Source organism: Centrocercus urophasianus, unplaced genomic scaffold (assembly GCF_019232065.1).
Source record: "Centrocercus urophasianus isolate 14NV4802_14NV808 unplaced genomic scaffold, USGS_Curo_1.0 seq_28, whole genome shotgun sequence".
Classification (NCBI taxonomy): Eukaryota; Metazoa; Chordata; class Aves; order Galliformes; family Phasianidae; genus Centrocercus; species Centrocercus urophasianus.
In genome coordinates, this window is record NW_024884844.1 from 3,174,827 (window position 1) to 3,200,927 (window position 26,101).

At 43.3% G+C, this 26,101-nt stretch overlaps 2 protein-coding genes across 4 annotated transcripts in view; one reads left to right on the forward strand and one right to left on the reverse strand.

The window, feature by feature from the left end:
• EPB41L5 (erythrocyte membrane protein band 4.1 like 5) overlaps nt 1-4,590 on the forward strand; it is a 47,767-nt gene extending 43,177 nt beyond the window's left edge. For all 3 annotated transcript variants that reach the window (XM_042827121.1, XM_042827122.1, XM_042827123.1), the window contains one exon: nt 230-4,590. In XM_042827121.1, the coding sequence (XP_042683055.1) occupies nt 230-287 (58 nt within the window). In that variant the 3' untranslated portion in view covers nt 288-4,590. The remainder of the gene's footprint in view (nt 1-229) is intronic.
• Nucleotides 4,591-6,943: 2,353 nt separating this feature from the next.
• On the reverse strand, nt 6,944-21,864 carry LOC122164944 (leucine-zipper-like transcriptional regulator 1 homolog). The gene is made up of 8 exons (XM_042827437.1): nt 21,649-21,864; nt 13,677-13,931; nt 12,728-12,807; nt 11,882-11,960; nt 10,773-10,819; nt 10,016-10,136; nt 8,936-9,122; nt 6,944-8,603 (listed from the first exon to the last, which is right to left on the reverse strand). Exons 2-8 carry the CDS (start codon nt 13,837-13,839, stop codon nt 7,907-7,909), a joined length of 1,374 nt encoding a protein of 457 aa, XP_042683371.1. The 5' UTR covers nt 13,840-13,931; nt 21,649-21,864; the 3' UTR covers nt 6,944-7,906.
• Between the last annotated feature and the right edge of the window lie 4,237 nt (nt 21,865-26,101).

The following is a 26,101-nucleotide window of genomic DNA, read 5'->3' on the forward strand; positions in this document are numbered from 1 at the left end:
TGGACGGCAGTGATGTGTTATTGGAAGTCAGTTCTGTGTGCCCTTCTGCAGGTTGGCCGTTGGAAAGGGTGGTTCTTTGGACTTGTTAGATTGAGGCAGCAGTTATTGCTGCTCTTTGGAATAATGCTTAGTTCTTAGTTCTGCTCCTATCAATACCTTTCACTTTATAAATCATGGCAGATCTGTTTGTAGAAGTGCATTCACAAGGCCCCACTTTTTCCCCTTTTAGCCCAGTCGCTGAGGATGCTACAGTAAGGACGAAATGTTTACTCACCACTGAACTGTAGAAGATGGAGCTTCTGTACTTCCCACCTAGTAAAAACTCAAACTCAAATCTGACATCTACAAGGAATCCTTCTGAAAGACTTGCTTGGGATGAAGCTCTTACTGAATGGGAGTGAAACAGCAGCTGGTTTGCTAGAATCCAGGAAGAGACTTTCACATTTATTGCAATCTAACTGGAATTACAGTCTGAGCCGAAATGTAAAACCACATGGAAGTTTGATCTTCTCCCTCAAGAGAAGTGAAGTATCACACTGGAGCTAATTCTGAACATGAGGAACAAAATGTAGTTGTGTTCCACTCACACTTGGTTTAGTCTCATGCCTCTCAAATGTTACGGGCAAGTGATCACTGTGATGTTAGCTCTGCAGTATTTGAACACGTCCCTGTCCTTTGTAGAGTAATACTGGGAAGATTAGGAGAACTTCTAGGGCCACCTTGTGGCCACACTGTGTATGGTGGCTCACAGTGGCAATGACTGTTTCATGTGGCCAAGATCATTTTCTTCTGTGTGATTAGTCACTCTGAGTTTCCTTTGTTTTACTGCCACACATGCTCCTTTTGGCCTTAAAGCCCTTGGTAATCTTTGCACCTCTTCTTACAGGACAAACTATTGTGACAAACTACTTTGACTGGATTTGAGCTGCTCATTGCAACCAGGAAAGTTAACCTGCCAAACCTCTTATAGCATTAGTAGATTGCAGCAGAGGTCCCACATTTTGACACTGGTTATTTCATTTCCTCTGTAACTCAAATACAGATGTGTAGTTAGGCTCTAGGTGTATTTTTTTGTTTTCAGCATTGAAGTAGTGAAGTTGTGAGTACAGCTTACTTCAGGAGCTGCTTTTTGGTTAGTTCTGTTGTCATTCAGGGCTAGGAAGGGCAAGATTTTCATTTTTTCTATTCACATTGTTGCTAGGTGTTGGTTTGAGGTCCTGTGCTTTGGAGAATACTTAACATGCAGCGTAAGGCATGAGGGTACAACTGGGTCAGTTCTTAATACCACCTTGAATCCTGTTCCAATAGCGTGTGGGACAAAATACAGAGTAAGGTGAAAATGGGGAAAAGAGATGAAACATTCCCAAAAGCACTTCACCTGCTTCTAGGAGAAAGGTAGGAGCACTTGCAAGAGCGTGCTCTGCAGTGCTGGTAAAGACCTTTTGGTGCTCAGGTAAAGTACAGGATACAGCACATACAATTTGAAGAGTGTCCTGGGCTTCAGGATCCCTGTGTAGAGGTGAGAACATGGACCCTGGGAATATATCCTGTGAAAATACCAGTGCAGAGTCAGAGGAAGAAGTGTAGAAGCCCAGTGATGAATTCCACATCTCCAAACAGGGAAGCACAGTTGAAGCTACTGGGATCCTACTCAGGAAGAGGTTTGTATGTATGACTGGGCTTGGAGGATGTTTTCTGCACAGCGCTGCTCTTTATAACTATTTATATCCATGGGGTTCTTAGGAACAATTTTAAGTGTGGAAGTGAGTTAGAAACCTGTATGCACAACTTTCTTTGTGCGTGCCTGCTGCGTGAGCGTAACTCCGTGTGGACAAAGAGCTGGACCAAAGCGCTGTGGGTTGTGCAAGGTAAGCTGGTGTCCTGTTAGGCTGCTGCTTTCAGATTAGGGGATGTCTTGGGTGTTCTTATGGCTGTTCTCATTATTTTTTATAAGATGCTGACTGAGAGTTTTAAGGAAGGAACCGCTTGGCATTACACAGCCCACTGCCACCCCTCAAAACCTCAGAGGCCTTAACAGAAAAACATAGGGACCATTGGGAGCAATTATGATTGACTATGCTACAGAGAGTGATCTGCAGCCTTTGCCTATGTAACCTACAGTTGAAATGGACGGCAGGAGCTTCAGGCACACTTCCCCACTCACAGCACTGCCAGCCAAAGGGGAGCTGCTCTTTGGGCCTACGTGGTGCACTTCTGCTGGCCAGCATTTACCTCCCATCATTGCTTCCAGCAGAGTATTGGCTTTTTTATATTTTAAATCTGAGCTTTATTACATATTAAAACATGAAAGATACCCGATTCAAATATCAAATGTCTTAGTGTGGATTAACAGAGTTGCCAGAAAAGTTCCTGCAGCAAAAAAGGGAAGCTATGGCTGCGACAGTCTGCTTCCTGCACAAAGCCAGGACTGTGTGGGGAAACTTGGCACTCACTATTGATCTGTTTGCTCAGCAGCTGAGCTGGCATTCACCAACTACATGTGTTGGTTTTGTAAATAGACAGAATGCAGAAGCATTTTCTTTAAGGCATGTTTGATATTTGACTCTTCCCATTGGGTTCAGGAGCTCTGTGAACTGTTAGCTTGAGTTTCTCCCAGAAGTAAAATAACAGAAGTTTACACTTTTAAAGTACTGAGTGCTAAATAATTAGATTCCTTCTGGGAAATCACATACAGCAAAAAAAAAAAAAAAAAAAAAAAAACAAAAAAACCAAAAAAAAAGTAAGGAACACATGGTGAATGTGGCCTCCTAAAATCTAAATGGTTCCAAGTCCCAATTGTTACACTTCCAGTGTGGCTGGGCTGTTGGTGATGGAGGGAATGTTGCATTTAAACTCCCACATGGGAGAATTTCGTAGAGGCAAGGTTTTCCTCCACTTCCAGTAGCCAAATACTTGAAATTTTGCTTAAAAATTCAAAATTTTCAGCTTCTGTGTTAGAGATCTGCAATTTCCAGTGGAATTGAGGCTGCAAACCTAGCTCTTCCCAGCAGTGTCCTGGTAGCTGAAGGAAATGCACAGTCCATTTAACTCATCGTAGCTTATTTAGCTATTCCATTTGTTTGTATGGGGAGCCTGAAGAGACTGAGACACCACAGTTATACGATCTGAACAGGCACATAATCCAGTGTCTGAAGGTCCTGTAGCTTTGCATCACTGGTTTGCTTTAAAACTACAGGCCTCGTGTTGTGCTGTGACTGGCTATCAAGTAACGTAGCATTATTTATCACTTGTGCTTTATCAAATGTAAGTAGACACGTGGTTCTTGCAGTTAATGCTGTAGAGTATCAATGAGTCTCAGTATGTTACTGAGAAGGAGGAGTTTTCCTAACATGGCTGTTCTATTGGTTGATTGGCTGGAAGGTTCAGTCACCCTCTAAAAGGTTTATTTTATTTGTATGTGTTCAAAGAAATTGATAAATGAAACTTCAGTGTTAATCTGATGTTGGGATGCTGGCACATCTGCTGACCACTTAAAAGCTTTGAGAGCTGAAAGGAATGAAGAAATACAGCTACATGCTGTGTTGCAGTCATTTGGAAAAGGCCAGATCCCTTAAAAAATTATATATACATATATATATATATATATATATATATATAATTTTTCAGGTTGGAATGCACTCCAATTTAAACTGCAGTTCCATGCAGAGCTTGTCAGAGACAGCCAGCTGTACCAGAGGTATGTTTTGGACAACTCTTTGGTCACAACCTGGCTGCACACAATGAAGGTCTCAGGTGAAAGGTTCGGTTCCATTTGGGTCTTCCCACATGCTGTTTTCAGCCCATGCACCCAATTCTTGCTTCTGTTTCTCAAAGCAAAGCCATACTGTTCAGATCTGCCACAAACTGCACTGGATGTATTTTCCACGTTGTGAATGTGTTCTGGGACAACCTGAATCTCCCACAGGTGAAGCGCAGAGTGTTTGTTAGTTAGAAAGCGGCGGTAAAATTACGTAGCTATTAGATGCATTAATGTCACAGCTAGACAATCGTAGCTTTTATACCAAAAAAGTAGAACTCCATGCTAATGGCCTTCCAGCGATGCAGGTGTAATATCCACATCCAAGAGTCAGCACTACAAAAGGAACAGGCTGTGCCCATCTGCTGGGACGAGGGGTGGGCATTGCTCCCTGTGCTGTGTCACAGCAGGGAGCCACGGGGCTTCTCCTGCTAAGTGCACCTCTCTTGTATTGTTGGGCTTGAGCACTTTGCTTCCTAAACACACACATGCCCCTTCCTATAACTGGAGAAACCTATTTTTGAAGTACGTAAGAGTATTTTTTTAGCTAGATTTTTTTTGTTAAAGCCACACTAACTACTGTATTTTTACCTTTTTATATGTGAAGCTCGGCGGTAGCTCTCAGTGTATAATTTATTTGGATTTTTTTATAAAACAAAGTGCACCCTCTTGCTTCTGTTTCACAGTAGTGACGTATGAGCGGCTTTGGGCACTGCACTGCCATCTTTATAGAAACTGTACACGGGAACGAGGGACTGTGGTTTGTAGTCCGCAACCCGATCTCGAAATGTTTATGCTGTAGTTGTGTCTGAAATACACCACGTCCGTGCAAATGTCTTGTGGAGTCATTCTTCAGCACTTCTGGGCTCTATGGTGGCAGGCAGGAGGGGGGCTGAGACCTGGGACAGGAGCGGGTCACTGGGGCTGGCAGTGCTGCTCCCTGAGCTCAGAGCCCCAGGTATGTGGCCAACAAACGCTTTGCCACTGATTGAAGTGTAAGATAACAGCTACACTTGCAGATGGTAAAGAGTTAAGTGGTGGTTTTCAAATGAGATGAGATTTTCCAAGGAGACAGCAGGGTGTGTTGAAAATGAGCCCAGGGTGTGGTGCCCAGGAGGAGGGTTGGAAGGGCCACGTGTAGTTCCACAAAGTGCAGTCAGAAGCGGTGCCACCTGGCTTTTATTTTCAGTGTTCAGGGGATGGTGTTATGCTTCCAAGTACAGCGGTGCTACTCATGGGTTAAAGGAAACTTTATTTCTACTTAAGGCAGCAGAGGACATCCAAGCCATCTGATCATCTCAATGACGTGTCACAAGGAAGTAATTTCACTCAGGGTGGTGACGCACTGGAACAGGTTGCCCAGGAATGTGGTGGATGCCCCATCCCTGGAGGCATTCAAGGCCAGGCTGGATGTGGCTCTGGGCAGCCTGGTCTGGTGATTGGTGACCCTGCACATAGCAGGGGGATTGAATTAGATGATCATTGTGGTCCTTTTCAACCCAGGCCATTCCATGATTCTGTGAAGTGAAATAGTTCCAACTTAATAGCTAAGCTCCTAGAAAGTCATTTCCCTTGTGGCATGTTTTCTGTGTAGGTCAAACTTAAGATCCCACTGGTAAGTGACTCAATGGTTCTTCAAATGCATTTATAAGAAAATATATTGAAAATAGATGGGCTTTTTTTTTTAATTTGAAAGCCACCCTGTTTATTAAGTGTCTATATTTTAAGAGAAAATCCTCTTTTTGATGTTCAGAAAGCAAGCAGTAATTAAAGACAGTGAGTTTGAGATAATTAAGGCTGATGGAATTGTTCTCGTGATAAGTGGTTTGCAAACTTCCCTTTTTCAGAGATACTTCGAACAACTCACTTCAGTGACAGCCCCTCTGCTCTGCTTCCAGCCAAAAATCAGTGCTGGTTTGTTACTAAGTAGCTGCCATCAGCTGGACTAATTCCATTCATTATTTCATGCAGGCCACCTCCGAGCATTCAGATGGCTGTAGCTTTTAGTCACTGGCTTGGGCCCAGGATGAATTCTCACGAACTGCTGCAGGCATGGAGAAAAAGCAGAAGCACATTCACAAAGCCTCTGCTGTTCCTCTGCATCAAATCACAAATGTACTGCACCAGGAAAGCAGGAGTGGAACTACCTGGGGTGATGGGAACACTGCTGGGCATAGTTGGTGGCACTGAGTTCTGAAACAGGACGTCTCAGGGAGTATCAGACCATGGTGTGAGCAAGGATTATGTGCGTGGGTCCTGGATACCGTGTGCAGGTTTAGGATAGGGCCTGAAATACAAGTGCTGCGTGACCAGCAAGACTGAGGTGCCAGGCAGAGGAATGCTCGTGCTGCAGAGGGGCTGTGGGATGCAGTGCCTTTCCATCTCAGCTCCATCCCAAGCTCTGGGGTACAGGGGCTGGGGTGCAGCAGGGCCCCGTGGGCTGAGGTGAATGTTCAGGATTTCCTGGGGAAGAAGCTGAAGCTGCATCAGAAGTGTCGATGCAGCCCCAACTCTGCTCACCTTCTGGGGAGGGGAGGACGTGGAGGAGATGGGCACGTCCTGCAAGCTGCTTTTTGCTCCCTATGCCAGGCCTTCTCCTTAGAGCTGGCTCGTGTCCTGCCTGCATTGGCTCCAAGTAAATGCTACACCCTCTGTGGGGCTGCCAAAGTTCCCAGAAGGGAGGCTGGGGGGAGCACGAAAGGAATGGTGGAGGTTGGATTGCGTTTTCCTGGGCTGTTGTGCATCCCCAGGATACGTGGATGTACCAGAAGACCTTCTCATCACTTGGCAAATCTCTGGTTTATTGTTACACTTTCCAGATAAATTGTACTCCCTCATCAATCCTAGATAGAAGTCTGTATATTACAGCAGCTCTCTGGATAATGCCAGAACAGACACATCAGCCAGCGAAAAATGCTTGCTGCTGAGTGAAGGCTGCAGTGCCCTGCACGTGCTCAGCCTGGACGCTGTAGGAAGTTCTCAAATGTGCCTCCTCCAAGTGGGTGATTCATGATCCTGGAGAAGAAATCCAAAGCCTGAGCAGCAATAAGGCCTGCAGGACTGCTGTGAGATAGCTGGTGCTTGTGGGAGTGCGCTGTTTGTTCCAAGAGGCAAGTTCTTTGCTGCTTGGAAAGTGTAAATATATATTTTAAATTCATGAAAGCACAGAAAACAAGAACACACTGATGGGAAGTGCAGCATGCTTTACTTATATGGCAGCATACAATTCAGTTTCCAAAGGTCACTGAAGGTCCAAGTAATCCTTAAATAACTTTTTGTAAACCCATCTGTAATTTTTGTACCGATTTCATGGGACAGCAACTTGTGAAAAGATGAAGAAAGTATCTGTAAATACTTCCACTTAAAATTCCTATGAAACTCTTGAGAACTACTTTTTAAAAAAACTGGAAATATTAAATATTTCTTTCAAACATCATAATTTCTTCCTAGAGGATGCTGGATTCAACCAGAAGGCCAATAACTTGAAGGCAGATACCTCAGTAACTTACACAGAAATACCTGAAATGCTGGACGATGTTCTCTCTCCAAAAAACACCTTTCTTGGTGAATGTGAATGCTCATGAAGTTTTAAACAAAGAAAATAAACCATGCAAAGGCTCAAATACTCAATGCAATATGCTGTCTGCTGTTGTGGACACACTGTGCAAAGAGGGTTCTCTGAAGAAAAAGCCATTAGGATTCATCAGATCCCTCATAGCCACACGTGAGAGTAACGTGCCCAAACTGGATTACACTGCAGTTTTAGAGGTGTGTATCTTTTACTTGGCACACCACAAGATGAGCAAACATTTCAAATGGCAGTTACGGAGCCAGTAGGGGTTACAGCAGATCTGATTTTCAATGCAGCCTCAGCCACAGTGACTTCAGGATGTTAGGTGATCAGAAGGGAAAAGTAACAATGGCAGCTAAGTTCCAACAAGCTCCTCCTGGGAACTGTAATTTTTATGTCAGTTGTGGCTTACATGTATAGAGAGGTTTTTGTTCACATTGTAAAAAAAAATCTCTGCATAACATGTGTGACAAGGTTTTGTTCTTTTCCCAGTGAGCTGACAGAAAACTGAAAACACTGTTTGGTTGGTTTGTTGCCCCCTAAGCACATTGGCGGGGATTTGTTCTTTTGCTTTGCGTTCAAACAGATGACAAGCTATCAAACTCCGTTTGCCACAATGAGATTTCAGAGAAGCTGGACAAAGGTTTGCCTCCAATGAGCAGCAGCACATTGGCATCGCTGCTAACTTCATCTCCTGCAGCTGCATGCTGACAGTTGGTTCCCTCCTCTTGTTCCACAAGTGCAGCAGCAGCAAAAGTCTCTTTTTCAGAAGAGAGAAACAGAGGGGCAGACCCATCCCTTGTCAAAATGCTTGTTGCTCTCTTTGGGTCTGCTTCCACCTCTGAAGTGGTTTGAAATGCACAAAAACCCACTGGCTCCAGAGGGAAGCTAAAGGTTTTCATTTCAATGGCACCACTGTCCTCGTTGCTGAACGCTCGGTATGCAGGCTGCTGGCGAAAGTAGCTGCAGAAGTAGGAGTGCTTTGGGATGGTCACCAGCTGGTGGTGCTCCTTCTTACTCTTCCAGTGTCTGGAGAATGCGTTAGTGAAATCTGAGGTAGTTTGAAAGCCAACGCCAATTCCTAGCATGCAGTGATATGTTTTAGGAGAAAAGTTTGCCTTTGTAACGCCACTTAGCTTCTTCCATGTCTGTGTATGGAAATGGTACTTCCAGAGGTCTTCATTAGGACTGGAGTTGGAAATCCCTCCACCAAAAACCAGCATTGAGTCTTTGAAGACTACTGAAGCGTGACCTACTGCTGGAGGAGGTCCTTGGCTAAATACAAGAAAAAACAGCAATTATGGGGAGACCAACAAGAATCTAACGTTGACTTTAGCCTCTATTTTTCTTTTGACTCAAGAGAATGAGCACTGAACAGCTGCAGTGGGGCATCAAAATGGTATTGCTGACAGCTGCACCAACGTGTTGCCAACTCCCCAGCAAAGCCAACCGGAGCCTCAGGGATGGCAGTGGTACCAGGTCTTAATCTGAGTAATCCCTATCTTCCCCAAAAGGGAAACATTTTCCTCTCTGCCTGCATGCGGTATCATATGGTAAGATTAATTCTCTTTCTGTGTCAACGTAGTGTAACAAACAATATTCTGTACCTTGTTCTGATGTTATACCAGCTGCTGTTTCCAAAGTCCCATTTCCATAAATCTTTCTGTTCACTCAGCCCCACCAGCCCTCCATAGAGGTACATGGCTGTACGATAAACTACTGCCGAATGACCGTGCCGAGGTCCTGGGCCAGTGTTGTGAGATAGGGTGGAAACATACAGCCATTGCCTTGTATCTGAAAGGAGAGCATTAGTTCATAAATTTACCAATTTCATCCTAATATTTGAGAATGGATTTATTTCAGTATCAAAGTAACCACTTTATTGGAGAATGGGGACGTTCTGCTCAAACCTTACTAAGGTAGAAGTTAACAGTTTAATTTCTGACACCAAAAAAGTGCGTAAACTTATAATGAAAACATCAGATGCTGTATGGCAGATGCCATGGATTTTATTTACAGAGGAGTTTTTTCTACAGCTTAGGTAATCCGTTAGCTCTGTCATGGAAAGATAATTTCCTCAGTAGAAGAGGGAAAATCAATCAGCTAAACCATTCTTTCATTAATGTCTGTGTTCATTCTTCCTGAGAGGGAATGAAAGATAAGATAAACCATCATTCATTTCAACACAGCTCCCGAATGGCCACCAGATAACAAAAGCTTTCCATTTCAGAAAGTCTCTGCGAATCGTCGGGTTTGCAGCCACCAGACTGATGATGAACATGCCAGTGGAACCATCTCCTGCCAGGTTTAGCTCTCCGTGGTCTGTTCTAGACTTAAGATTCTGAAGTCATGGAAGGTCTCTGCAACTGGAAGTTTTTGGTAAACCTTGAAGAACGTAGTGAATAGAACCATCCCCATCCTCCCTGATTTCTCAGCAATAAAACTGGCAAATACTGGCAAAAAACTGGCAGAACTTCCTCCAATATAATTCAGTCCAACTCATTTCAGCTGGGGATTAGTTTAATTGACAGAATTTGTAATTAAATGCTGCTGAACAGAAGCCAAATCTAACTTGCAACATTACTGCTGATAGGAATTTTCTTCACAGAGCAAGCCATGCTATTCCACAGCAGTCATCATTTTTCACTGATTGTACTGGATCAAAAGGTATCAAACTTCTAACTTACCAAAATGGAACGTCCAAAATTCCTGTGAAATGCCTCTGATGCCAACATATCCCCCATAGATGTACATGCTGGCACGGTACACTACTGCACTGTGGCCTTTTCTGTTAGTAGGTGCCAAACTCTGAAATAGTTTAGTAATAAAACAAGAAGAAATGTTAACAGACAAAGTCATATCAATCTGCCTTGGGAATATTTCCAAGTAATGAAAACCACTGCTTTGGGTCGTGTTAAAATTCTTTGAAAATGCAGGATAAACACACAGCTGAAGCAACCCCGTGGGTCATTCTTTACACGTACTGATATAAAACCAATCCATTAGACCATCACCTCAATGCTTACTCTGAGGTTTCATTTAAAAGCAGCAGTATCTCAAGGAGTCAATGTGCTCAGACTAGAGAAATAAAAAATGCTGCAGCACTTCACATTTCAAAATGTATTAGTGTGACCACCCATCTGTTTTCAGACCCCTGTTTTAAAAGCATTCATGCTAGCAATGTATCATTTAAAATTGCTTTTCTTTATAAGGATTTTAGAAAAACAGAAGAAGTGGTGGAGGGCTTAAAATTTCAGTGCTATATAGAAAGTTAAGAGCAGTAATTGTAAAGAAGGAAAAAGCCTTAATTATTGCAAGTGCAGCCACATGTCTCTGAAGAGATTAGTTTGGAACTGTTTGGGGGAACATATTTCAAAGCAATCTGTTTAATCAACAAAGCAACAGGCATTTGATTCACACATTCGCCACTTCCTGGCTCCTTACCTCCATCTCTGCTGCTACGTCGCGGCCCTCTGTCCATCTCGCAGAGTCTGGGGGATTGTTTTAATAAAGCGCAGTTTATACCACAGACCACAAGGGGACGCTCCTCCAGCACCAGTGCTTCAAATTACGAATCTCATTTTCAAGTCAACCTCATCTCGGTGTTTTCCACTGACAAGGATGAGGAAATCTGCTTCCCCTAACACAGCAGCGCCGGGGAGCTGACAGTTTGATAGTCCTCCTGTATCCTTATCTGCTATCAAAGCACCGAGATGCCATATTGGTTTTTCTGTTTCCTAAAGCTAAATTTCAAAGTAAAAAATAATCTGTGGCTTTCTGGACCTGAAGAATCTCCATTTTTTCCTGTGGAAGTATGGCTCCTGTTATTTATTATGTAAACCTTACAACCACAGCCTTACTTTTCTCATTCCTTTTCACAGATCGCTTAAAAACAGTCCTCGGATAACAGTCAAAAACCACTGATCTGAAGGACCAGAGGGACCAGATATTCAGCTTCTGGTAAGAATAAGGAAGAATTACAAGCAAGTCCATGTTATTAAAAGCTATACTTGCAGGGAAATGCTGAAATAACGACCACGAAAAAAAGGTACAAAACCTCTGCAGAACTCGTTCACAATTTCCACTGCTAAGTACCGTGAGTAACAAGAATCTTTCTCCTGTTAAATGCATGGTACACAGGAGCTTCTATCCGAGAATCTCTGCTGTAGCAGCAGGTATTTCCATGTTGGAAAACAGAGGTTAAAATAAACCCGCTGACTTAAGGTTATGTAGTGAAGTAGCAGAGGCCACAATGAGGTCAAATGGAAAATTTGGGGCAGGGAGGAGGAATGAAAAAAGCGGCATGAAAATACATGATGCTTTCTTAAATAGTAATGCTAATAACCTTGCAATTAAAGGAAGAGCTGATTTCTTTGAAAGCTTAACAGCCTAATTTCAGAGGAAAACTATGTCCTCAGTTTTACACACATTTCTTCTTGTAAAACTAGGGAAGACTTGTTACAAGCAGCAGAAAGCAGCTTGGTTCTTACCATTTATTAGTACCTATGGCCTTGGAATGCCCTAAGGAAGAGACTGGCTATTGTGTATCATACCTGTGTCATATATCCAGAGAGGGGTTTTTGCTTGCGTGAAAGCAGAATCCACCATTCCACCAAAAATGTACAGGGTGCCCTGCAAAATGGAAAGACATTTGCCATGTATAGGTAGGCACATAGCATGAAAATAATTGCAAAAATAATTTTGAAATGAAAAGGCTGACAGCATCAAAATACAATCAACAGTAATGCTTAGGATAACCTATTAAGAATTCTTGAGGCAACTGTAAGCCACCAACTTTTAGCCATGTTTTTATCCTCCCCAGTAGGAAGCCCCACTGAACATGGTGCTGTTTGAAAAGCACACACTTCCTCGTCGTGTGGGAAAACGTGAGGGATGCACACCTGGAATTGCTCAGGTAATACTACTAGGTTACGTGTAATTGTAGGAGGATTGCCTTGCACTGCAGCTCCTGATACCCTAAATTCTGATTCCCCTTCACAAGTAAAGCTGTAATTCTTGTTTGCCTTCACTCCCCCGTTCCTTTTCTATGCAAGTTCCTAAATGAATGTTTTCATGCTGTTGCTTATCATGCAAATGAATTCAGAGCAACTGTTACAACTGTACAGCTAAGTCAAAGAATGTGCTGCCAAGGTCTGTATTTGGTATTACTATTATGTACTGAGTGTTAAGTGAGGAAATCAGGGAGCTGCACATGGCTGCTAAGCTGAAATGCTGGGACTTGATACGGAAACAGTCCAGAACACTGTACAGCTACATCCAGAATGGCACTGACACAGAGGTCTAATATTCCAGTATATAATAATAGATGGCATTTTATTTTACTGTACATTAGGAAAATAAATGTTAGGATATGGAGAATGTAAATTGTCCTTTACTACCTCGTAAGCCACCATTGAATGTTCTTCCAGTTCTTCTGGTCCATCTCCTGAGCAGTCCAGCAGCTCCCATTCATTCCTCGCTATAAACCAGAGCTCAGGTTAGGACAGTGGTGAACGCAACATTTAGACAAAAAGAAAAAGGTGAAAGGATCAGCTTTGGATGTGGCTGCACACCCAGGGTCAATGAGGCGTGAAGGTTAAGAAGCATCTCCTCATTTTCCTGCTTTGCTATTAAGAAGAGTGAAAAACTACTGCTCTGATGCAGGCCATCTTAAAATAAAGCCTTGGGTCATCTCTCCCCTGTTAGTTCAGAAGACTGAGGCACCTCCCCCACAATTCTACAATTAAGTACATTTTTCCATATAGCAAACGTATGTGGAATGGCAGTTTGGTTGTTATTTTAATGCTATGCAGGTAGCTATTCCATGAACCCAGCTATTCCATGAACGCAGTTCTGAGTTTTATCTACTAACAACAATTGAACAGGAAACACTATACATTAAATCTCAGAAAATGTCATATTTGATGGTGCATTACTAATGCAGTCTTACAAGGTATTGTATTCACGCACTCCTCTTGTGCACTCTTCCATGAATAAACTATTCCCATGTTAAAGATTCAATAAATCTCTGTCACATCCTTAGCTAGAAATGGGACGTTGTAAATGAATCAGTATTTCTGGCCAAACAAAAGAGCTCAAATCCAAGCTTTCTGGGACACCTACACCAGGAACAATCCCACCGTTTGCCCAATGATCATAACGTAGTTCATGCATCCTTTGATCTCTGAAAACATTTACAAAGCTTAGGTAGCTGCTTGAGGTACAACATTATTTTGATGGAGAAACACTAACCAGGGAAGCTGTCAGCTCTGGAGTGTCCCCTGTTTCAGGATGACCAGATGCATTTTTCTCTCTTATTTTGACCAGTAAGCGAAGGGGCAAACTTACCTATATTGTACCGCCAAAAATCTCTGAGACTGGTGGTGTTCCGCCCTCCATAGAGGTAAACAAATCCTCTGCAGACAGCACAGGCGTGTTTGTATCGATCGCAGGGAGAGGCCTTCCTCTGGGCTAAACATTTCCAGTCGCAGTGTGCAGCTTTTCCTTTCATGCTGACAAGTAGGATCCTATCCAAGTATCAACTGCACAGAGTGCCAGGGGAGGGTCCACAGCATCACAGGCAGGGGTTAGACCCTCCTCGGTCTGTAAAAAGACAAATATATATATATATATATATAAATTAAAAAAAACTAGATATAAAAATAAAAGATGACAGGAGGGAAAAATAACTTCTGCTTTATGATAAAAGATTCCAACATTTTCTTTTCATTCCCATCAATCACAACCTGACCATTTTTGCTGTCTGTAATAACCAGAGAAAAGCATGTGCAGTGCTGATTCAGAGCCTTATGTCAGCTAGCCTGGGACAGCCGTGTTCTTGGAGCTGTTTTCCAAAGCATGCTGGTGAGCAGAAGCCACAAACTACAATGTCCTGCACCCGCAGCAGATAGAAACCAAGTTTCTGTCTGTTTCCTCTGTGAGTTCCAGGTAAGCTGTACTTGAAACAAAATTGGGAAAGGGCAAACACACAGCTAAAAGTAATTCGTTACCACTTGTCCAGAATTTTCTTAGACTTTCATCCCTGAAACAGCTGAAATTAGGATCTATCTGGAAAGAAAAAAGAAGGCACTATCCCTTAATTTGCCACAAGATGTCACTGTGCTCTGTGAAGATGGGAACACCAGGACTACAGCTCATCTCTCAGCCCCTTCAAAATTTGCAATGCCCAGTGTTTTAAAGTACATTTTCCCATGAAGCATTACAGATCAACACTAGGTCAAATTCTGGGATTTGTGTCGGTGACATCACCAAGTGAGATTACAGGGACTCCCAATTTCAATGAGAGCTGGATTCCCCTCTGGGATCCAGGACTGGAAAAGGACAGGTAAGGATCTGTTGGTACAGACACACCCTGTGCATAGCAGCCCTGTGCATAAACTCTAAGCTCAGTGTAATGAATGTGCAGCAATCCATTCTTTTGATTTTAGACTAGTTGCAAGGGAAACATAATGAACCTAAAGCTACTTAGCCCAATTATTTCTAATAATAATAATAATGAAAAGACAGCATACCAAATTTGCCCCAGATGTACAGCAATAAATCCATTTACATCCACAGAGAAACGTTATTGCCTCTGCTACCCACAGCCTTCCTGCATACAGAAGTCACAATGGAGAGTTTCCTGTGGGAGAGCAGCACACTGGCATGTCAGGAGCAGAGGTGTAAGCAGGTGCTTGGGGTGCTGGGTCTTCAGATTGTGGGTGTGCTGAGCATGGCCGCCGTGCGGCGCTCAAAGGCTCTCCTCTCTGGGGAAAGGCCTTGAATTACAGCTTGTTTTCCAGGTTAATTCACCAGGAAATGGCAAAAAAGCAGAAATGCTTCTTGTCTGATCAGAAACCACACCTGGGTACGGTTTCCTGCAAACGGTAATTTAAACTTTCTTTTGGCCTTCTACTTCCCTTCTTATGGGAGCGTTTTGTTTCCAAGAGTTTTCAGTCTTCTGCCTCTGATCTCTGATCCCATGAACACCTTGTTTCAGGAGGTACTTACACAAAGGAGCACAAATGCATATCCCTTCTTTAAATGCTTTCTCATATGCTCAAAGGTCCCCTTGTTTTCCAAAGCCTGAAGTTTTTGAGAATTGATCCTGGCAATGTTAGTTGTGCCTCTCTCAGCTGAGTCCTTTGTCAAATGCAAGCTCACGGTTAAAACAGCAGCAGCCTCTTGTGCTGGTGGATGAGGCCGGCGTGGTACCTGCTGAGCTGCCTCCTTAAAATGGGATTGACTCCATCAGGGTGTGCTGAGCTGGTGACAGAGCTCAGCTGTCCCCAGGCAGTGCAGGGGAGCGCTTTCAGCAGCACGCATATTATCCCAGGTCCTTCAGTTTTCCTACAGCCCAGCATCCCTCTGATGCCACTGACTGCTCCTCAGAGATACCTGTAGCAAGTTTCAGCTGTCTGTACTTTATAAAGCCCCTGTCTGAACTGTTATTTGACTCCTGAAATCGCAATGCTAAAATTAGACAGCGTGCTACAAGTGAGAAGCTTCAGGAACTAACTATTCCATTTGCAAAAACTGTATTTTCACTGCTGATGTAATTTGCACTTCACAATCCCAGTGTCAATGACAGGAGGGTGCCCAGGAATTGCTTACAGCACCGATCCCTGCAGGACAGGCTGTATGTGATCAGAGGAAAAAGAAAGATTACGGTAAAACAAGCAATGGAAAATAGCTACAGCATATTAATGAGGAATGCATCTAATCCTATCTAATTTTGTTTCATTTATTGTAAGGTTTTGCTCTGAGATTTACCATTTGTAAGACTGGAATAGATTCATTGCAAGACAATCCCTTGCAGCCATTCTGTTAAGGCGAGCTATTCAAACTGAGCTAAATTCATTTTATGACATTAATTTTTTTTTTTTCTTTTAGCATTTTGTCTGAAAGAAGACAAGATTGGCAGCATTTACAATGATGTGTGTCTCTTTATTTTTTTCCCCAGGCAAACTAGCAGTTGTGAATCAATGATGCATTATATGTGCCTAAGTCCATAATGCTTTGTGGCATGCCACTGAAAAGGAAAAAGACTGAAGCCATGAAATACAGCTCCTCTCTGACTCGACCAAACCTGTGCAGCCATACCCAGTTACTCTGTTTTTCAGCTACTTCCACAGAGAAATGGGGACAAAGACACCTCAGTGGTAAAGCACTGTAAGTTTGCTGATGCGTTACTGCTACTTCTGATACAATTTAATAGGAAAGAAAAAGGTGATAGGTTATTATCTGCTATTAATACTTAACAAAGGTAAAAAGGGTTTGTCCCCTTGACTTTTATTTGTTCCCAGTTAAAACTGGTTATTCCTCTTCCTAAATATTTCTCACTATTATTCTTCCTACACAAACCTTGACTCCCCTTATATAAACATCCACAGAAGATGCTCCTGATTTCATACAGTAGATCAGCAACAAACTGCAATCCACGTGTTTGCCAACCTTGGCTGAGCTCCATGTAGGGCGGGCGAGCAGGATGCAGGACAGAAGGGCTTTAGGGGTCTCCTGCCATTCTCACCTGCTGAGCGTGGGCATAGAGCACGTGGAGGCAGACCCTCAATCACTGAACACATCAATGAACAAACTGCTTCATTCCACAATTTGGATAAGTTAGCCAGCTCGAATCATCGATGGTATCTTTAATTATAAACTTGACTCCTAGATTGCCTTTGTAAAGAGCCAGACTCATAAAGTTCACCGTCTGCCCCCATTACAAGTCCTGCTTCCAGAGGAAATCTGCGCTTCTTCTGCAACCAATGCCATGAGCTATACTCTCTGCTTCAACTTTGTGAAAGCAAGATTAATTATCCAATAGGAAGCTCTAAATTCAGCAGGATTTAAAACAACAACAACAAAAATCCAACCCAAAAAGACAACTCGGGACATTTCTGTGCAACTTTTCCCAAGCCAGCTGTAACGCACAAGAAATGGCTGCTGCTCTCCAAACTCTTCTGCCGTTTCCCACTAAAAATAACCCCCCTGCAATCAATCCCGATTGTCAGACGGTGGAGACGAGGACCTCGAGAGCTGCAATTAGCACAGTAACTACAGCACAGAGCGCTCATCAATTAATGGTGCCACATTACTGCTTCATAATGAAAATAATTCAGGAAATGTGGAAAGACAGAAATGACTCCAGGAAATGTAGTCTATATGCTCATTAGATAATTATTTATATTTCTATTAGATGTGGTTTCTCAGACGAATGGTTTATTGAAGTATTTCTTAAATACACGCTCATTAAAGCTCTTCTTCTACCTGGGTCCCCCCGTTCATTTCCATCTGTTTTCAATAGACAGAAAAGTTTCAGATTTAAGAGAATCGAGCCTTTTGGAACACACTGAGAAATGGAATCACTCATTGGGGGAAAAAAGGAATTTCTGCTGTTGTTAATGGCTCAGCCCTCAGCACCTTTCTGTGCACAGTACGTTATTTTCTTCTGGATGCTTCAGTGCTCTTCAAAAACAATTAATTTGAGCAGGTCTTTCTGATTCTACTTATCGTCAACCCTTTGCTTTCGTCCTGGCCTTATTCTAACAGCTGCTCCAACACGACTGCACGAATAAGAAAAATCTTGGAGCAAAAAATTGTAAGGAAGTTATGAAAGCCTGTTTTGAACAAAACCACTTGTTTTGTTTGTTTGAAATAGCTTAGAACGAAGGGTTTGTGTTTTTTTTTCAGCACATCACACGTACTGCCACTGCTTTAACATGTGTGCTAACTCTCAGTAACTCAAGGTTTGCTGTTTTGTTATTTCCTAAATTGAAGTAGTTAGGAACTGTCTCTGGGTTAAAAATAAAATAGAAATAATACAGAAACTAATTCTCAGAGATGCTCAGCTTCAGGATTTCAGCATTCCAACAAGCGCGGGGTTGTTCTGGGAGTACAGAATAACTGTAATATTCCCATATTAGTTAGAATTCTGAGTGCCTTGCTTTGTGCTGTAAATGTGCAGATCCTGTGTGACCGAGCGTGCAGCCGGAGGAGCCAGGGTGCAGGGAAGGAGGTGGAAGCTGGCAGCTGAAGGACAGGGTACTGTGAGACACGGAGATACGGCAGGACGCACGGCTCTGCTCTGATGCAGGGAGGAAGGCCGGCACTTTGGGCTCAAACAGTACCATCCCTGTACTCCTCGTAAAGCTGACTGCACAGACCTGAAAATTTACAGAACATCTGAAGGGCTTTCATGTTAAATAGCTCTTATGTGAATTTGTACAAGTGAATTCAGGGTGACTTTCTTATCACTGTCACATTTCAGCGCTCCCGAATGCGTTCTGTAGTGAAGAGGTATTCTGAATGAAGCGACTACTCCAAAGCAGCCACATGTAATTAGCACTTGTATATAACATCTCTTCTGTTCTCTGGCACACAGCTACTATTCCTGGAGTGTACCTGGAGCACCGAGGGCAACGCACCCTTACTGCAGAGCAGATGAGACTGCAGTATCTGTCCCTGAGAACAGCGGCTGCCTGCCTGCTTCTGGAGCGCTGCGGGTAAGCCGTCGTCTTCCTTTAACTCAGATCCCAGTCATGTTAAAGCTCAGCACTGCAGATTTATTATCTTTTTTTCTTTCTTTCTTTCTTTTTTTTTTGTGGTGTTTTTCTTTTGTTAACTGACCTTATTGTTATCTTCTTTCTGTATTTTTTTCCAGAAGAAATCTGTTGTCTTCATTAGCGTGTAGCACTACTGCCTATTATAAAACAAGTCCTTAAGTCCTTCACATATAATAATGTAAAATAAAGCAGTATAAATATATTTATAATACCTTTATAAAAATATTAATATATTTTATGTGTGCTAAGTATATTGCCTATTTTTTAATAAAGCCATCACAACTCAGTTTGGGATAATGCAGTAAATGTTTCATCTATTTCCCAAATATTGTGGAAGGAGTGGTATCTGGAAAAAATAATTCACTAAAATATTTCTGGAATTGTTACATCTTTGTTTATAGAAGAAATCACCTTTTTCACTCCATTGAAATAAGTCTTCTGGTACAGATGAAACATAAATACATATATTTCTCCTTATTTTCTGTTTATTTTCCTTAGTAAATTAGAATCTGATTTGTTTTTATAAATGAAAAAAAAAAGACTATATAATTTTGAGTGGTAGGTCTCCCCAGGTAAGCCATTAAATCTGTTTTCCCACAACTGCAATTAACCACTTGACTGCAAACCAATTTTTGAGTTAAGTTTTTGGGAAAGAGCTTCCCAAAGTAGCAGAAACAGGCATCAGTAAGTGAAACAGTTTTGGCACTTAATGGAAATATAAATTTCCCAATCAACCCTGATCAAAAGTTTATGCTGGTAATAAATGTGAGTGTATATGGGTTTTATTTACTTCTGGACCTAGAAGGCATGCTAATTTTAGAAGTCTTATCTTTTTTGATTTTTATTTAAGGTCATGCTGCTCACTCCATCCGCAGCGACGGCAAGTGCTCGTTCTGTCTTGTGGTCTGACTATGTACCCAGGATAGATGGCCTGACTGTAAAGTGTCACACCAAAAAGATGATCCTTTGGACATCAGCTGAGACAAACAGGTAATTCTTCATGTTCTAGATAAGGCACAGGGAGAAAAGACAGCTCCTGGTTCTCACACAGTTCCTTTCATCCACACAGATGAAACTCCCACCGCAAAGTGCAGACAAATAGGGATTTGGCCTTTTACCCTTTCCTTGGAAACAACTTGTACTCTCACCAGTGCAAGAAGGCCATTCCAAAGCACAGGTCATCACCCAACCACTCAGAAACAGCAGCTTTCAGCATTCCTAGAAGGCGTCTTGTGGGGATTTCACAAGAACTTTACTAGCTGGATTCCTTCAAGATAGAGTAGGTAGATGCCTGGAGGTTCAATGTAATACATCTGTACTCAGGTGTAACTGAATGTGTCTTCTTGACAACTCGTGAAATGCCATTAAAACAACTTCCAGGTAATTTATCTCCTCTGGGCGACTCTACTTGCACTGAACAACAAAATGTTCTAGGTTAGTAAGAAAAGATGCAGTTGAGATGAGTTGGTGGCTGCACTGTCTGCCTGCTATCCTCGGGCATGAATTACAGTATTATGGTATATAATGCACAGCTGAGGGTACATCAGTTAAAAAGTGTTAATTTTAGTAATAAAATGTATGCACATAATTTTACTTGCTTATTGTTTATAGTCTCTGATGGAGGAAAAGAAACATCAAAGGTTACACTTGGTTATGAACTCAATATAACACCATACTTTCTGGAAGACAGACAATGTGCTTTTCCTGTCCCAGAAACATTTTGCCCTTAAGACTAGCACAGAACAATGGGACAGAGACAATATACAAGGCTGCCAGAACTGCAGAAGCTGTAGCTTGAAGAAAGCAGAAAGAGAAGGCGTTTGACAATGAGAATAATAAAATATTCCAGCTGGCAAATATTAAAACATTCAGATATGATGGTAGAATTGCAATGAATTTAGATGATACATTGTAGTAGAATTCATAAAAGACATCATGACTTCTTTGTTGAAAAAGAATCAGATGGCACAACTGGTAAGACTGTCAGTACAAAAAGGATCTTTTACAGAGAAAATAATTTAAGCACTCACATGAAAGATGGTTGCATAAAAACAAGATATGATTGCGTAGCTGGAATAGATCACACACAAAGGAGTAGTCAGTTGTAGTTTGGCGAGGAAAGAAAAGGCGTCAGGCACGCAAAGTCAGAATGGCTTTGCTGCTTCACAATAACCTTGATGCCAACAGCTACTGGGCTGCACCAGGAAATGGAAGAAGTACAAACCCACATAATTTCAATATATAAAGAAGACAGAAAGCATATGAGTAACTTTACACATGCAAGTCCTCGGTCCAAATTCAAATGGAATTACTCATGTGAATAAAACCAGTGATAGGCGTGAGCATGCACAATGTAGCCTAGATACCAGAGCAAAAGAAAGACCAACTCTTTTGTTACAAAGCCTGAAAAAATGTTTTGCAAGCTGTTTTCATATTCAGACTCAGAATGACAGGGTCCATTTTTGCCTGGCTCCTGGCTTTCTGAGAAATCCCATTCCCGGGTACTGCGGTCCAGCATTCATCCCAGGCCAGACAGACTCTGGCCTGAGATTTGGATGGGTGCATTTCTTTGTCTTCTGCTGGGTGGAAGGCATTTTGTCACTTTACGCTCTTTGAGCGTGGAAAAGTGAATGTGCCAAAGCAGGGATGTATGGGGAATGTCCCAGAGTGGAAGGGAGTGCAGAGCCGGCCCCGCTGCAGGCCTCCTGTGATGGAAGCCGCTTCCTTCCTCTCGCACTTAACCTTTCGTTTCGTACCTTCTGGGTGATGGCCGTGTGCACTGAGGTGTTTGCTGAGCATCGCTGCCCTCGCCGCCGGGCCCGTTCTCGCATCCCCTCTGGGCACCGCCCCTCACCGCGTCATCTGGATTTGGGCACAAAACAAAAACAAAACCGCAGCATCACCGCCCCGCTTTCACTCGGGAGCGAATCCCGGCCGGCCGGCCCGCTCTGCCTCCCCTGGAGCACGCCCAGGGGTCTGCCGTCCCTCAGCCCCCAGGCCCCGGCCCCGCAGCGGGAGGGGAGCCCCGGCTGGTGCCCGCCCGCCCGGCCGGGAGCCCCCTGCGGTCCCCTCCGCCCCCGCCCCACCTCCCTCTCACCTCCGGAGCCGCGGCCCGGGCGGGAGGCGCGGCCCGGCTCGAGCCTGCGCGGCTGCGGCGCGGTGCGGGGGATTCGGCCCGACGGGCGCGGCCTGGTGGTGGCTCGGGGCGGGCGGTGCGTGGTTGTGGCCGGAGCGCGGCCGGGAGTGAAGTCTTAGGGAGGGAAAGGGGAGGGCGACGGCTTTTGTCTGTTCTCAGCTCCCAGAACAGAGTTTAGTCCAGAGCCTCTGTGAGCTTCAGAGCCGCAGTCCTGCTGCTCACTTGGGCTCACGCCCTTGGCTTTCTATCTGCTGCAATGTTTTTTTTCCTCTCCACTTCTTCACAGTTACGCGAGGTTCCATAGCACCGGCAGCAGTGAAACTCCCCACCTACACGGCCTCTCCTTGCTGTGTTGCCGTGTTTTCCTGCCCTGGGGTGGAGGCTGCCGCCTCTTCGTTAGCATTATGCCCAGAAAATAGAAGTGTAATTGTTTTTTCAAGTTATCGTAAGTGGACACCAATAAATACACCCAGCCCACAGCAATGCAGGGCGTATGGTCTGGTCTGGGTGAATAATAATACGAGCATCTTCAACTGCAATTTCATAGAATCATAGAAACGTTTGAGATGGAAGGAACATTTGAAGGTCATCCAGTCCAGCTCCTCTGCAGTTCACAAGGTCAGATTGGATGGGGCCCTGGGCAGCCTGGTTTAAATGTGGAGGTTGGTGGCCCTGCCTGTGGCAGGGGGGTTGGAGTTTCATGATCCTTGAGGTCTTTTCCAACCCTGGCCATTCTGTGATTCTGTGACACCCACAGCTGAGGGTGCTCAGAGCCCGTGTATTCCAGTATCGGAGCATTATGCTTCTCCGTTTTTCATGCTATAGGGTTGTATGTAGGAGCTGTGGAGAGGCTGATCCAGTGCTTCAGTACAGAACTTTCCCCACAGCCTCTTAATTGCCTCCTGCTAGGGATTAAGAACAAAAAAACAACAAAAACAAACTCCAAAACATACCCACACATCTTTCATAAAAAGAAGCCTGAGATCATTAGCTAACATTTGGAAGTCCCTCAAATTAACATGCATGAAGGACTGTGGCCAAACTCCCACTGGCTCTCATAAAAGCAGCAATCAGTCCTTCAAGCAAGATTCTCTACAGAATAACACCCAGAAGCCCCTGCAGAAGGGATTTGCCAATCTCACCATCTGACTAGATTAAAAACAGCAGTAACAATGTGATAATTGACAGGAGAAACTTCCCTGACAAGGAATGAATCAGTGTTTATTTTTAGCCTTTTCCCCCAATGCTTTATTTAAACTAAAGATTAACTAATTATTTCCGTCATTATAGCGTCCTCACTAGCAACAGAAGGTGGCAGATCCTTCTGTGTCTGCTGGTTTTCTGCAGTTCTGTTACTTCGTGTTGGCTCATCCCTTGAGGTCTGTGAGCACCCAGGATGATGTGGTTGTGCTGGTACTGAGTTTTCGCTTGGCCTCACCCCTAGATGTAGTACCCCCACGATCACTGTTTTTGTTTCCTAAACAGTAAGTTTCAAAATCGGCGTCTGAAAATGGAAACTGTGATTTTCCACATGTCCCACCTTTGCTCCTAATCTCTTCTTGAAAAACGAGTCGGCGGTAATCCTGTCACCGCATCTGCCCTCTGCAGCCTTCTGCAACGGCAGAGCACTCCCATCCCAAACAGATAAAGTGTACAGGAGCAGTAAAACCTTACCTATGGAAGGACAGCTCACCTGAGAAAAGAGTGGCAAAAGATTTGTCACAGGATAAATACAGGGAAGCTGATCACACTGCCAGTGACACCACGTAATGCCTGGGTCTGCTTGTAAGCTTTTAGCTCCTGCTTTGTTTCAAAGCTGGAGGCTTGATGTATTTTTCTTAAAAGTTGTATTGTTCATATTGGTTTCACTATCAGAAAACAAATCATATTTTGAATATCGCTTTCATCTACCATGGAACAAAGAAACATAAATTTGTTTCTTTGTTTCATTTTTTTTTGCATATCTGTAGTGTGAGGATCACTACAAAAACATTTATGTTTTACTGGTCTCTCACAGTCTCAGAGCAATTGTACCACACTAAAATCTTAGATAAACTCATATCAGTTTTAAACATAAAGAATGAATATGATTGTCAGCATTCATGTGCTTGTTCTCCAGTGGAAAGTGTTGGTACATAATTTCTTTTTCATGCTTCTTACTATTTCAGATATTTTGGGATGTGACTACTTGGTGTAAGCCAATTCTAACTAAAATATTTTATTTTTACTCTTTTACTGCATGCCTGATTGCTCTTAACAAGAGTAAAATGTCCTCAGAAGTGGAAGATGATAGAAGTCATGGCAAAATACCAGCTTCTTTATATGCAGGGTTTAGAGGAAGTTCTTCAGCTGCTGTATTGCTCATAGGGGCAAATTGGATCTTCGGTATCTGGTCACATATTAGTGCAAGAGATGCCTCAGAATGGAATTATACCCAGAAATAAAATACCTTTCCTCTTATTTCTGCATCTCCTGAGAAGACCATTGCAGAAATGGCTGCTTGTTGGGATGAGCTCTCTGCCTTGCAGGTATTACCTGCAATGGTGACCACAGATCCCCAGATAATTTAATTTCTGTTTAAAGGCAAGATGAATGTAGAAGACAGGAACACTTCAAAATGATTTAATCTGTGGGCAATCAGGCCAATCAAATCCATGAATCACTCACAATCTCTCATATACATCTGCATTGCTAGAGATACAGCTAACTATAAAGGGAAACATTACAGATGGGGGGTAGATGAGATGGGCAACAAGGTAGGTCAGTAAAATCTGCATCAAATACATGTTTGTTAAACCAGAATTTATTTTACTGGCTAGGGGCCAAGCCCAAAGAGTGAGGACTCAGGGCAGAACTTGAGCTTCTAAATCTAAACCAGAAATGGTGGAAAAACCCCAGTGAGCTGAGCCTGACTTTGCACCAGGCCTCAATTCCCAAGTCAGCTGACATGTTTTTTTAAGGTAAACTATTCAGCTGTAGAGAGCCTCTCTGCAAGTGCCCAAATTGCTCTGGTTCAGCAGGGCCAAGCTACTTGGAACTGATGTGGATCTCAACTCAGTCAGGAACTAAAAATGACGTGTCACTCTGTGCAGATCCCCAGAGCAGCTCAGTTCAAGAAGATAATCTTCAAATCTCTCTAATGTATGCCAGTGGGACCGGGTCTTCACAAAAGCAGCTGTGCCTGTTTCCTCTGGAAGGAGTTTTTCTGTGATATAGTACAGTGGATAAAACGTCTATCTGGGAGGTGGAAGGTCTGAGTTCAGGGCCCGTTCTTTGCAGATCAGAGATCTGTTGTCACATTGATGTCTGGGTGCATCAGTATTCGCCTGAAACCAGCTTCAAAGCTCCATCACTCTCATTTGTGAGCCTGGTGAGGCTCTGTACAAGAATGCTCACATTAGCACTGTTCACAACGGGGTAATGCCATGGCTTCAGGGAGGGCTGACAAGCAGCAGGTTATTGGCTGCAGTCAGCATGCGTTGCGATGGTGGTGGTACCTCTGAGCCCAGCGGCTCACCTTGGGCACGTTCCTGCTTTGAAGCAAGCACAACTCTCCATGAAGTTACTGATTTTTGACAGAAGTGCTCATCACAGGCCAGCAGTGCTATTCGGCACTTGGGATGTGCAGCCATCAGGTCAGTACGTGCAACCCATACCAGTCACTCGTCTGCTCACTGAAGATTTCACCCATGAGAACACATTTAGGAATATCCGCTGGATGGCACTCTTGTGCCATCGAGTATGTAAGCATTTGTGATTTTATTTGGCTGCAAATGCAGACGTCTTTCAAAGACAAAGAACTGAGTTCACTTCTGTATGCTGTCATAAATTTGGAGTGATTTCACGTAAAGCATTCAATTTAATTTAGAATTGCAGTGTACCTGAGAGAAGAATGCGAACCAGATGTTGAGAAGCAGTATTTTGGTTATTGATTCTGCCAGTAAAGTTTTGAACAATTTATGAAACTTAAATTCAAAGAGCAGGCAAAGAGGCTGTGGTCAGAAAAGACCAAGGGCGCACAGCTTCAGTTCTTCTGAGTTGCTGGAGGCTGCACTGAGTTCTAATAACTGACC

What these genes read in the sequence shown, in the direction of transcription:
- LOC122164944 (XM_042827437.1), bottom strand. Translation starts at nt 13,839, where the DNA reads ATGAAAGGAAAAGCTGCACACTGCGACTGGAAATGTTTAGCCCAGAGG. An exon ending in TTTTTGGCGGTACAATATAG is followed by an intron (nt 12,808 to 13,676) that starts GTAAGTTTGCCC and finishes TCTGGTTTATAG; the next exon opens with CGAGGAATGAATGGGAGCTG. An exon ending in TGGTATAACATCAGAACAAG is followed by an intron (nt 8,604 to 8,935) that starts GTACAGAATATT and finishes TCTTGTATTTAG; the next exon opens with CCAAGGACCTCCTCCAGCAG.